Source organism: Choloepus didactylus, chromosome 17 (genome assembly GCF_015220235.1).
Source record: "Choloepus didactylus isolate mChoDid1 chromosome 17, mChoDid1.pri, whole genome shotgun sequence".
In the NCBI taxonomy this organism is placed as follows: Eukaryota; Metazoa; Chordata; class Mammalia; order Pilosa; family Megalonychidae; genus Choloepus; species Choloepus didactylus.
In genome coordinates this window covers 73,410,987-73,423,901 of record NC_051323.1, presented here as the reverse complement: position 1 = coordinate 73,423,901, position 12,915 = coordinate 73,410,987, and the positions used below count along the sequence as shown (strand labels likewise).

The window sequence follows — 12,915 nt, the reverse complement described above, 5'->3', positions numbered from 1 at the left end:
AGGCAATGCCTAAATGTTCATTAAAGGGTACCGGCGTGAGCTGCCTAGTCGGGGTCCCCGACTCCCCCAGACTCGCTCTACGAAATGCCCCCCTCCGGCGCCTCCCAGCTTCGCCCGGGGGCCGTTATCCCGGCGCGGTCACGCGCGGGGCTCGCACCTCAACGCTCTCGGCACATTTCCCGAGCGTGGACCCCTACCTCTAATCTCGGTTTTGTGTTGTCTTGCCCACCCACCTCGGAAGGGCGCCCAGGAAGCCCACAGGCGACCCCCAGGCCCCGGCGGGGAAAGACGAGGTCGCTGGTCCTGCCGGCGCGCCCCCGCCCCTCGCGCGATTCGCCGCTTCAGGCGGGGCGGGGCCTCCGGGGGACGGGGCGGGGCCTCGCGCGGGGCCTGCCGGGAGCTCGGGGCCAGGCGCCGTCTTCGCCCCGGGAGCCCACGCGAGTCCACACGAGTCCGCAGGAGCCGGCTCGGGGCCTTGGTCGCAACCGGAAGCAGCAGGTGCGTGAAGCCGGAAGCGCGTTTCTCGGGAACGCGGTGGGCGGTGCGGGGCAGGAGTGGGCCCATTTCCTCGCGCGCGAGCCTCGGGCGCCGCCTGCGTTCCTGTCCCGGGCTGGAGTCCTGGCGTCGGGCGGGGGACGGGGACCCTGAGGCTGGGGACCCGCGTGCGCGCCGCTTCAGACCCGCAGCGGCTGGCTGCTGGCCTGACTCCACGAGAAAGGTGTATCCTGAACTCGGGGGAGTGAAAACGTAAAAAGGCCTGGACGCCGGCTCTGTGCACGCCCGCAGAGAACCAAAAGGGCGAAATAAAACATGCACACAAATGAATAACCGTAACGAGATTCTGGGTGAGTTCTGTATTGTGTAAGAGGTGGCAGAGTAGTCCTGGCAAGGTTTTCTGAAAGCGCTGGACCTGCCTGGAACCGTAGATGGGACGGCGGTGCCTTTCGCTGGGTGTTCTGTGAAACAGAAGGATGTTTGGCAGTGCAAAGAAGTGATCGCGAGGTGTCCTCAAGCGCTTGGAAATAATGTCCTCTGAGGATATCCAAAAAATTAATAAGTAATGGATCAGAGTGGAGGTATGCAGATTTACCTCAAAGAAAGAAAATCTGACCGGGCATTCAAGACTTGACAGTATCCTGACACCTAAAGATAGACTGTGTAGTTCAGGCAGGGGTCTGAACTACTGAAGCATGGAGTAAGAGAGGCTCACATTGTCCAGATGAGTCCAACCCTCCTTTAGGAGGGAGAGTACCTAGCTTCAAAAGTAGGATCTTTCCAGAGCTCAGGAGTTGAGGAAGTGGTTTCCTGAGGACCCATCTCATCAGATTGAAATCACATAATTCCTTAAAGCAAACTGAAGATAAATCTAGCTCATCAGTAGTCCTCTAGAGAGGAATTGGACGAGCTCATCTGAATGCCAGTTCTTATCCTGTCTCTGTGTAAAGTAATAAATTGGTGTTAATATTTTTTTTTTTTTTTTTTTTTTTTTTTTTGGCATCGTTGGTTTCCACTTTTCTCACTCTTTGTATGATTCTTTCTCATCCTTCAGGGCTCCATTTAAATGTTACATCCTCACAGAGGCCTATTTATTTGTTTGTGTTCAGGTGCCTAGAACATTTTCTGGCATATAGTATAGGCATCAGCCTAACTCTTTCAGCTCTCAGTCTGCTCAGATGTCACCTTTTTCATGAGGTCTAGCCTGACACCCCTATTTAAAATTGCAGTGTAGTTCCTCTCACATACACACATCTGATCTTCCTTTTCCTGGCTTTATTTTTCTTTTTTCTATATTCCTTCTTTGTTCGGTTCATGGATGAATCCCAAGTGTCAAGAGCAATGCCAGGGCATGTAGTATGTGCAAGGTTTGCTGAATTAATACACGTGTGTTTCCTTCACACTATGCACAATTCCTGGCGCAGTGAATGAATAGAGATACTCTGAGCACTATTAATACATGATTTCATCAATTTTGGAACCTTAACAAGATTGTGACTCTGGCTAGTCAAGATCTTCTACCATTGCTAATTTATCAAAGTAAATTCTACTTCGGTAGGAACCTTTGTACATTTTCCTGTTGAATTCCTGGAGGGAAAATATGTCATATGGTGTCTGTAGTGTGAGCAGCAGCACAGGAATAGGATGGGAAGGCAGGAACCCTACAATACCAGTTAACACCACAGAGCATTTCATTTTTGCCAGGTATAAGCGCTCTAGTCTTAATAGCTCATTTAATTCCCTCCATTCAGTGATGTTGGTACATTTTATACACGAGGCAGTTGAAGCCCAGAGATTAAATTATATGCTGCCAGTTACGCTGTTAGTAAGTGGCAGAACCAGGATTGAAACCTAGCTCTTACCCACCTTGCTATCCTGCATATGTAGACAAGAGTGAGAGCCTTAACCTTGGGAAAGAGTGCCACAAGTTCTTCAAAAATCTCCAGGTTCACAGGCACCTTCCACCCCATGTATTCATTCCTTGTTCTCCCTTAGGCCATAATGGAAGAGGTGTCCCTTCTGCTGTCAAGGCTGCTTCCTTACCTGAAATATGGTGTGCCACCACCAGCACTTCTCAGGTCCCTCTCTTCACCATTGGTCCCCTCTCTTCCTCTCTTGACTTTCCTGTGCCAGCATCTAAACATGCTCAGGTCACTTGCATCTTAAATCCTCTTCCGACTCCACATTCCCTTCTAACTGCTGCTCTGTTTTCTCCCCTTTGCATCTGGAATATGCTCATTGTCTCCATTTTTCGGACTCCCATTCACTCAGCATACTATTCCCTGGTTCTTGCCATGATCACTAACAGCCTCCTTGATGCTGTTGACTGTTAGACCCTTGTCAACTCTCATCTTGTTTGATCTTTCTGCAGCATTTGACTCTGTTGATGATCCTGCTTCTTCTGAGCTCTCATAATACTATAATTTTCAGATTTCCTTTCCTTCTGTTTTCAGTTTCCTTTGGAAACTCTCTTCCTCTGCCTGTCCCTTAAATGTTGCTGCTTTTCGGGGTTCTGTCCCAGACTCATATCTTTCACTGAACCCTCTCTGGACAATCTCATCCCCTTTGTCCCATTGGCTCCCGGATATCCCCTAGACTCTCAAGTTCAGCACTGTCCAAATGAACTAATGATTTTCACCCCAAACCTCCCTTTCCTATGAAATATGCCCTAGGGAATGTCACCTCTGTCCACCCATTTGTCAGGCCAGATATCAGGGCATAATATTAATAAAATAGCTGACACATACTGTGTGCTTTCTATGTGCCAGGCACTCGTCTAAGTGCTTTACATGTATTAGCTTATTTAATCCTGATGCTATGAACTAAGTTCTGTCATTATCCACATATTACAGAGAAGGGATCTCAGGCACAGAGAAGCAAACTAATCTTCCTTTAGTCATTCACTGGTAAGGGACAGAGTTGGGATCTGAATCCTGGCAGCCTGGCTTGGGCTTGTAATGGTTATACCATTTTAAAGGGCATGCTGCTTGACTTCGCTCTCACCCTCATTGAGCCATTTACCAAGTATTGTAACTCTCCATTCTTAAATCTCCAGGTGATGTCTCTAAAGCATAAATTTGACCTCACTGCTTTCTTAAAACTCTTCAGTGCCTCCCCTGTGGCCCCCAGGATAGAGTTCAAGCATTTAACATAGATTTTAAGGCTCTTCATAATCTGACCTCTACTTCTCCTGCATTTTCTTTTTATCTCTTAAAACTCCTCATTTTTCTACTCTTAATACTAGCCATTTTACACATCTTAAATACCAGCCAGTGGAATTAAATTCTTTGAATAGGTCATGTTCTCCTTTTCCTCTAAGCTGTTGCACATTGCTAGAATACTTTTACTTACTCCTTTTATTTCTCAGCTTAAATGTTACTTCCACTAATTGGAGGATTAAATGGCTCTCTAATGTATTTACATCTCTCATAGCACTTTTGATGCTATATTTTAATTTTTGCCTTACTAGCTTTTTTAGTATCTCCCACTAGATGCAAGTTCCTTGAAGTCAAGGACCAGGCTACCTCTTTAACATCTTTCAAATCCCCTTCTCTTTCTCTGTATCTGCTACGCCAGTCAGACCTTCCTTAACTCTGGCTTGAACAACTGTTTTAGTCTATTAATTGGCCTCCCTGCCACTAGTCTATCTTGTCTTTAATCCGGGCTCAACACTGCTGGCTGAGGCAGTCTTTCGTAATGGCACACTTAAATGTGCCTGCTTAAAATGCTCCAGTTGATCTCAGCTGCCCTTAGAAAAAGTCCAGACATCTTAGAATTACATGAACTTGTCTCCTGCCCTCTTCTCTCCCCTTATGTCTCTTCTTACTACCTTGTACCTAGGTAAGGTGGGAATGAGGGAATATATCAAAGTCAGTCAAGTAGAACCAAGAACAAATTGGTCTGTATTGCAGTTTTCCTAGGACAGTGTAGACATAGGCTTCGGTGGTGCTAGAAGACTGATATTATAACTCTAACCCTGGGGAGGGAGTCCCCAAAACATACCTTACTATTAGATGACTTTTTGCTTTTGTGTATGCTTGGAATAAGTCACTCCCATCCACCTGGTAAACACCAGCAGATTTTGAGACTCAGTTTTCAGAAGGAACGTAAATTGGTTCATCCTCTTTGTAGAACAATTTATCAGGATGTATTGAGTGATGAAAATGTGAAGAACTGAGCAATTACACAGCTTAAGAAATTATTTAACTAAAGAATTTGTCCTAGTTATGGACTTTGATAACCCACTCTACCCCAGTTCTTCAACCTAAAGGAAAAGTATAAATGTCCTGAGATACAGAATTAGAAGAGACTGGTTTATTTAAGACCGTAGCTAGTCAAAGTCCTTCATTATTATAGCTAGTATTTTAAACTTTTGCCACCTAATATTTCAGCAGCATAGCTAACAAAAATAGTGTGTAAAGTGTTCAAACATAGCTTTTCCATACTCTGATTGCCTCTTTCCCTGACCTCAGAAGATCTACCCTAATTTAATACTGATGAAAATAAAACAGTTATGCTGCCAATAAATCATATTCCAAAGTCAGATAGGAATTATGTAAAATGTAGTACAAGGACATAAATTGAAGTTTCAGCAGAGATGTTCATGGATATATTGTTGTTACACAGAAAAACTTTCAACAATCTGTAATTACAAACCAAGAAACTGAGTAAACTGGTACATGTGACAGTGGAATATTACACAATCATTAAAGCTGATGTAAATATATATTTAATGTTGAAAGAAATAATAGTATGGCTTTATTTTGTTGGGGAAGAAATGTGTGAGTATATGTTCTATACATGCACAGAAAAAAAAAATGGGTACACACCAAAATGTTAACTGTGTCTCCAGGTGGTAAGATTATGGATTGTTTTATTTTCTTGTTTTTACTTATATGTGTTTTCTCATTTTTCTCACTCAGCCTGTAATACCTGTGAATTCAAAATCTTTTGTTTGGCTTTTGGATATATTATATGTGTATTTGCAGCAGAATTCTTGTTTGAAACATCTGTGCCCTTGTTTAGTTTAAACTGAACTTGTTTGTGGTTTGTCTTAATTTATTTCCTTTGAGTACTCTGTGTAGAGTTGCTAGAGACTAATGATAAGATTAAAAGGCAGGAAAAGCAATTTTACTGGATACTTAGAGAATTCATTTGGATTAACCAGGAATTGATAGCTAGAAAAGGCAGTTGAATTTTTAATCAATTAATTTGTTTGTCTCCCATTTTTAAAAGCATGCTGATCCCATTTTCAATGAAGAATTGCTTCCAGTTATGTTGTAACCTCAAGATTCCAGCAGCTGGTTTTAAAAACACTGTAAAAAGTGGGCTCATTTTGCAGTCTACTTCCAGTAATGTTTACCAAAACCTGGCTGTAGAAGACTGGATCCATGAGCACATGAATCTAGAAAGCAAGCCGGTTCTTTTCTTCTGGAGAAATTCTCCCTCTGTTGTAATTGGCAGGCATCAGAATCCTTGGAAGGAGTGTAACCTGACCCTGATGAGAGAAGAAGGGGTAAAACTGGCTCGCAGAAGGAGTGGAGGAGGAACTGTGTACCACGATAAGGGCAATATCAATTTGACTTTCTTTACAACCAGGAGCAAGTACGATAGGATGGAAAATCTGAAATTAGTTGTGAGAGCTCTGAATGCTGTCCAGCCCCAGCTGGATGTACAGGCTACTAAAAGATTTGACCTTTTACTCGATGGGCAGTTTAAAATCTCAGGAACAGCATCTAAGATTGGCCGGACTACTGCTTATCACCACTGCACTTTATTATGTAGCACCGATGGGACTTACTTGGCGTCCTTGCTAAAGAGCCCTTACCAAGGAATCAGGAGCAATGCCACTGCCAGCACACCTTCGTTGGTAAAAAATCTTTTGGAAAAAGATCCCACTCTGACCTGTGAGGTGCTGATGAATGCTATTGCTGCAGAGTATGCTGCTTATCATCAAATCGATAATCACATTAACCTGATAAACCCAACAGATGAGACACTATTTCCTGGAATAAATAGCAAAGCCAAAGAACTACAAACATGGGAGTGGATATATGGCAAAACACCAAAGTTTAGTATAAACACTTCCTTTAATGTACTGTATGAACAGGCGCTCTTGGAAATTAAAGTATACATAGACATAAAGAATGGAAGAATAGAAATCTGCAATACTGAAGCACCTGATCATTGGTTGCCACGGGAGATATGTGACAAATTAAATTCAAGCTTTGTGGGCCATAAATTTTGCCCAGTTGAAACTACCATGCTGGCAAATGTATTACTCAGAAACTGTCCAGAAGACCGTGAACTACACAGTAAATGGAATTTTCTCTGTGAAAAAATTAAGACAATGATGTGATTAAAAATAACTATCTTTATTCTGACAGTTTTGACAAGAGAATAAAATGTTTAAATGTACATGGTCTTTTTTTAAAAAAGGCTTATTATCTTTCAGTAACTTCTCCCCATTCGAAATTGTCATCTATCCTTGTCCATATTTTCTGTTGACCTCTTGGTTACTCTTTTTCTTCATTAATTTTAATACCTGGCACACATATATCTTCGGCTCCTTCCTCTGTTACCATCTTGGGGATGTATACCATATCAGACAGTCTGACCTCAGAGTTCCTTGTTTTCCTAACCTCAAAGGAAGATAACCCAGATTTCTTGCCACCTCTGATACCTTAAACCCTGCAGTTCTCACTTTTAATATCTTCCTGTCTTTCCATCCTCTCCCACTAAATTAAGCTCTTTGTACTTTTCTAGGCCTTGACTCTTCCCTAATCTCCTTGCTTCATGTTCCTTCCTGCCCAGCCTGGATTATTTCAAATATGCTATACTTTCTCACCAGCATCCTCATTTGCTTCTCTCCCTTTACTTTCTACCATACTTAGCTTTTAAAAAAAAAAAAATCACAACCATTGATTTTTCTCCCACTATACTTAGGGTGGCAGCCAATGCTAGAAAAAAATTTCACAAAATCATGCAGATTAACCTCATTTCATATTTATCATTTTCAACATATATTCTTGCTGTTGGTGTCAGATTCAGCTCATCTCTGGTTGACTCCCTCTCATTCTCCAGAGGGCTTATTCCTAAACATTTCCACTCTTCTCCAGCTCAGAATTCCACTTCCCTTCATCTCATCAAAGACCTTGGATCATAATTTGCTGGAAGAGTTGAGGCCCTCAGAAATGATCACCCTCAGACCCATGTTCCCTACCTCATCATTTCTCTTTCCATTCAACCGCAGAGAAAGAAAGGCCTCCCTTTCCAAAGCTAACCCCTCTAATTGTACCCTGGATTGTGTCCTCTCCAATCCGCATGAGGACTTTGCACTATCAATTATGAGTTTGTTTGTTTGTTTGTTTTTGTCTTGCATTTTCTCTCTCTCCATTTTTCCTGGAACCTTACCCATATAGTGAGTGAACATGCTCACATCTCCCCTTTCCCCAAAACTCTCCTCCTCGAGCTCTTAGTGTGTTTCTCACCATCTCTTCATTGCCATACTTCTTTCAAGTAGCATCATTGTCAACCTGTTCCTGTCTATGCAGTTCATCCATTCATATACTCATTTTCATTTATACAGAAACTACTTTGTTTATTAAGTACCTACTATGTGCCAGACACTATGCTAGTTGTTGGATGTTTATGGTGAATGAAAGAGATGGTCAACATGGAGTTGACAGTTTAATACAGTGGCTTTCAAACTTGTAAAAACTAAAGTAAAACTAGGTTAAGAAGTATACACAGTACTTGAGCACACATGCATTTACATATACCTGAACAAGTTTCACAGACCAATGTTTATCCTTTACTATTTGCTTCTCTAATAGTTGCCTTCTATTTTATTTCATCTTTTAAAAATTTATTTTATGAACCATTAATAGGTTAAGATCTGCAGTTTGAAAGACTCAGGCCTAGTGGGAAAAGTAGACAAGCCAATCAGTAGATAATTACAAAATCGGAAGGCTATGAAGGAAAAATCCAGGTGGTTCTAATAGATAATAATGGGACAACCTAGATAGAGCCATCAGGGAGAGGACATTTAAACTGGCACTTGGAATATGAGAAGAAAGCAGCCTGCAAAGTAAGGTGGGGAGGCAAATATTCCAGATTTTATCAGTTATCTATTGCTACATAACAAATCACCCCAAAACGTATGTGGCTTAAAACAACAATCATTTATTTTATTAATGAGTCTACAATTTGAGCAGGGCTTGGTGGGGATAGCTTGTCTGCTCCAACAACATGAGCTGGACAGCTTAGTAGGTCGGAAGCATCTCCCCATCCCATGGCTGGCACGTTGGTGCTGGGAGCTCAGCAGGGGCAGTGGGCTGAGAGCTTCAGTTCCTTTCCACTGGGGCTTCCTTACAGCATGGTGGCCGGGCTCCAAGAGCAAGGGACCCAAGAAAGCCAAGCAGAAGCTGTATCGCCTTTTATGACTGCTCTCCAAGTCACATGCCAGCACTTCCGTATCACAAGCACATCCAAATCCAAGGGGAGGGGATAGAGACACCCTCCTCTTGATGAGAAGACTGTCAAAATCACGTCAAAAGAGCTGCTGGGTAAGCCACCTTGGCAGGTGATCTCACTGCCCCTCCCCCCTACATGGGACCTGACTCCCAGGGTTGTAAATCTCCCTGGCAACGCAGGATATGACTCCCGGGAATGAATCTGGACCCAGCATCATTGGATAGAGAACATCTTGTTGACCAAAAGGGGGATGTGAAATGAAACAAAATAAAGTTTCAGTGGTTGAGAGATTTCAAATGGAGTTGAGAGGTCACTCTGGTGGACATTCTTATGCACTATATAGATAACACTTTTTATGTTTTAATGTATTGGAATAGCTAGAAGTAAATACCTGAAACTACCAAATTCCAACCCAGTAGCCTTGACTCTTCAAGACAATTGTATAACAATGTAGATTTTAAGGGGTGACAGTGTGATTGTGAAAACCTTGTGGATCACACTCCCTTTATCCAGTGTATGGATGGATGAGTAGAAAAATGGGGACAAAAACTAAATGAAAAATAGGGTGGGATGGGGGGGATTATTTGAGTGTTCTTTTTTACTTTTATTTTTTATTCTTATTCTGATTCTTTCTGGTGTAAGGAAATGTTCAAAAATAGATTGGGGTGACGAATGCGCAACTGTATGATGGTACTGTGAACAGTTAATTGTACACCATGGATGATTGTATGGTATGTGAAAATATCTCAATAAAACTGAATTTAAAAAAAGCTTCTGGGACGGGGGACCTTGTAGCCATTTTTTAAAAGTACAGTTGTCACACAGGTTGAGGAAACTGCATGCAAGAAGTCCCTAAGGCAAAAAAGAACTAGGTTTATTTATGGTATTGAATGGAAGTATAGGCAAACTCAAGTGTGGAACAAGGGGGAAATGGGGCAGGATGAAGTTGGTGAGATAAGCAGAGACCGGATCATGGAGATTTTCAAAGTAGAGCTGGGTATTTTTTTTTCCTCTGCTGCAGGGAATCCCAGCTTCTTATAAGCGTGCGGGATGATCTTTGCATCTCGGACTTCTTTCCCCAAACTCTTGGACAAAACATCAGCATATTGCTGTATGGTTAGAGCTTCTGCACTGAGACCCACGGCCTTGCCCAAAAACTCCTCCGGAGAATTAAAAATGCTAGAGACGACTGCAACAACATCAGCAACAGAGATGCCATCCGTTGGTATGTCCCCCATGGGCACTGCTAAGGTGTAGTAGTCTCCATCACGGGCTTTCATGGGCTTCCACATCGTAAGAAAGTTTTCAAAGTAAGCTGCCAGGCGGATGCTGGTCATGGGAACACCCGTGGACCAGAAGTACTCCTCCATCTCTCCCTTCCCATCAAAGTGCAGCACCTCCAGCTTGCCGCCAGTCAGCCACTTCACATTCTCCAGGCCGCTGTACACGTGCTTCAGAACAAGGTTCTTGGCTGCATCTGCCACTATCTTTCCCTGATACACTTCCTTCTTTTTGCTGAGATGGTCCCAGAAGTTGGTCACCACGAAGGCCGCATAGGCATCTTTTAAGATGGGCTTCACTGATGCTTCATCATTCAGATCGCCTTTTACTAGTTCGCCACCAAGGTTCCGGAGCACCAGGGCATTTGGTTGAGTCACATCCCTGGTCACTGCTCTCACAGCAAAATTTTTGCTTTTCAAAATGGCCCTGGCCACAGAGCCACCCTGAGCCCCTGTTGCTCCAAATACTACAATTATTTTCTTGCTGGTCATGTTACTGGACAAAGGAAGAGTTGGTAGAGTTGCAAAACTTTCTTCAGAGCAGTGACAGCAGCTGAAATGCAGTTTAGTTTTGAGGCTGAGAAAAATGTGCAAATCAAGGTGATGCTTGCTTCCTAAAGACTGGCTACCAGTGACCCTTGAGTCCTCTGCCACATGGCAAGACACCTGGTGGTGTCTTCTGCAGGTTTCATTGCTTTCTGGGTGTTATTTTAAATGCATTGAGAAGACTATTTTTAAAAGATTCTTGGGCTACTCTGTGGAGAATAGACAGGAGCGAGGCAAGATGGGAGGCGGAATGGCTGTTGGGAAGCTTACTGCAGGGATCTGAGCAAGAGATGGGCTACCAGCGGCCATGCAAAGAAACTGAAGGTGTTATAGGCACTTGCCAAAAATTAGGGATGACTCCCATTTTCAGGGAAAGGCTTAATTTTAGTTCTCTTAAGAAGGAAACATTGAAGCAGGAATTTCAGGTCCCTGAGAGACCTAGAGATATCTTTACCTGAGATGACAAAACACACTATTGCAATCACATTTGATTTCAGTCCTCATACGAGTTTTCTTTTCAGGCCCTAACTTTTTTTTCTTTTTTTTTTTTTTTTTTTTTTTTGAGAAAGGAGAACAGGAGTGGATCTGGTTTTACCTACAACTGGTTGTCTCAAAGTGGGAATGGAGCGAGAGGATTTTACTTTCAAGTTGCTCTTGGAAGAAGCATGATTGGCAGTTTAGCTGTTCTTCATTTGAGGCAGGTTTAATGGGCAGGTCCTTTTGTTTTTCCACAGCTATGCTAATCAGCACAGTTTTGAAGAGATTTCTCATGGGCATGTTGCATTATGTTTGTTGCAGCATGTGAAAATTATTGAGAAAGACCCTGATCTGATGTGTTTTAGTGCAGTGCCTCAAGAGAGAACATCCTCAGGTGAATGGTGTAAGGGCTTCAAGTTCCAAAGAGGGAAATTTGACCAAGCCTTGTTTGGATAATTCAAGTATGTTTTACAGGCATACCTTGAATAATTGCATATGAGGATGTAGGAGCGAGAAATTATTTATTTGATAAACTGGAAGGAAAAAGGTAAACATGGAAGAATGAGGGTGTATAGTAAAAATTCAGTTGGGACATATTTATATTTGAAATGCTTGTTTCTGTATTTCTGATGCCAGAGGAAACATCGAATATGAGACTAGAGCTCCAAGGAGAAGTCCTAGCTAAATTTATAAATTTGAGAGTTGACAGAACATAAATAGCACTTTTATTGGGGACTTTGTGTGTTTGAATTTGAAGATTTCTTAGTTGACAAACAAAAAGATTTGGCCACTAGATGGCAGGAACACACGAGCGATTTATTCGGGGGGCGCTCTGGCAGGCGCCGTGGTGGGGCAGGAAGGCCGAGGCCAGCTGCTGCACAGGGAGCCGCCGGAGGGCAGCGGGACACTGCTGGGGAGAGAGACAGGAAGGGGTTCCTAGGTGTCCAGGCAGTCGGCACGGTGGGGGGCCCCGGGGCCAGCGAGCTCCAAGGGGCTGAAGTGCATGGGGCCTCATAAACGGGTGGTCTTGTCAACGGAGAGCAGGGGTGGGGCACAGTTTCATAGGGTGTGCAAAGCAGATTAGCTAAATGGCTAAAAATTGCTTATTTGACCTTTAACCAAAAAAAGAACTATTGGATGTGTAAGAATTTGAGTTTGGCGGGTGTGGCTGTGTTTCTAATAGACCCTAGGCTGCTGTGAAAAAGTAAATAACATACAGGGCCACTAGAGGGAGACCTCCTTTAGTTCATTTATATAACACGATGATTCATCTGAAGTTTAAAATTTTAAATATTTAACATCCAAGTCTCCTTCCTATGTTTGGGAAATCTCCACCTTATAAGTCTTGGTGGGAGGTAGAGTCCAGCTCCTTTTATGGAAGCTTAAAATTCCACGTACTCTTGTCCTCACCTCCCTTGAAGCTGCAGTGTGGGCACGTGAGCAGGTGCACCTGCTCCGGACCCAACTGGAAGCTGGTGATGCAGAGAAGCAGGGATGGGTGACAGGAACCTAAGTTTCTGGAGCACCAAAGGCAGGGAGCCTGGCCATGGGAGTGTGCCCAGGGCCAGGGACGTAAGTAGCACAGGCTATCGCATTCAGCCTGTAGGCTGGGGCAGTGGCAGCATCCATCCAAATTAGTTCT

General features: G+C 43.2%; 3 protein-coding genes across 4 annotated transcripts in view; 2 read left to right on the top strand and 1 right to left on the bottom strand.

Annotated features, from left to right (window-relative positions):
• Positions 1–384: 384 nt before the first annotated feature.
• The window catches only part of MRPL30 (mitochondrial ribosomal protein L30), a 37,326-nt gene continuing 24,795 nt past the window's right edge, over positions 385–12,915 (top strand). Inside the window, exon 1 of the mRNA XM_037807049.1 lies at positions 385–498. The gene's annotated coding sequence lies outside the window, so the exon portion shown is untranslated. The remainder of the gene's footprint in view (positions 499–12,915) is intronic.
• Positions 409–6,912, top strand: LIPT1 (lipoyltransferase 1). 2 transcript variants are annotated; one of them, XM_037807044.1, is made up of 2 exons: positions 409–498; positions 5,731–6,912. In XM_037807044.1, the coding sequence occupies exon 2, from the start codon at positions 5,732–5,734 to the stop codon at positions 6,851–6,853; it is 1,122 nt and encodes a 373-aa protein (XP_037662972.1). In that variant the 5' UTR covers positions 409–498; position 5,731; the 3' UTR covers positions 6,854–6,912. The 2 variants fall into 2 exon arrangements, with proteins under 2 accessions (XP_037662972.1, XP_037662973.1); XM_037807045.1 differs by lacking the exon at positions 409–498 and adding an exon at positions 505–845.
• LOC119512145 (nmrA-like family domain-containing protein 1) lies at positions 9,879–10,742 on the bottom strand. Its single transcript, XM_037806637.1, has one exon. It carries the CDS (start codon positions 10,740–10,742, stop codon positions 9,879–9,881), a length of 864 nt encoding a protein of 287 aa, XP_037662565.1.

What these genes read in the sequence shown, in the direction of transcription:
- LIPT1 (XM_037807044.1), top strand. Translation starts at nt 5,732, where the DNA reads ATGCTGATCCCATTTTCAATGAAGAATTGCTTCCAGTTATGTTGTAAC.
- LOC119512145 (XM_037806637.1), bottom strand. Translation starts at nt 10,742, where the DNA reads ATGACCAGCAAGAAAATAATTGTAGTATTTGGAGCAACAGGGGCTCAG.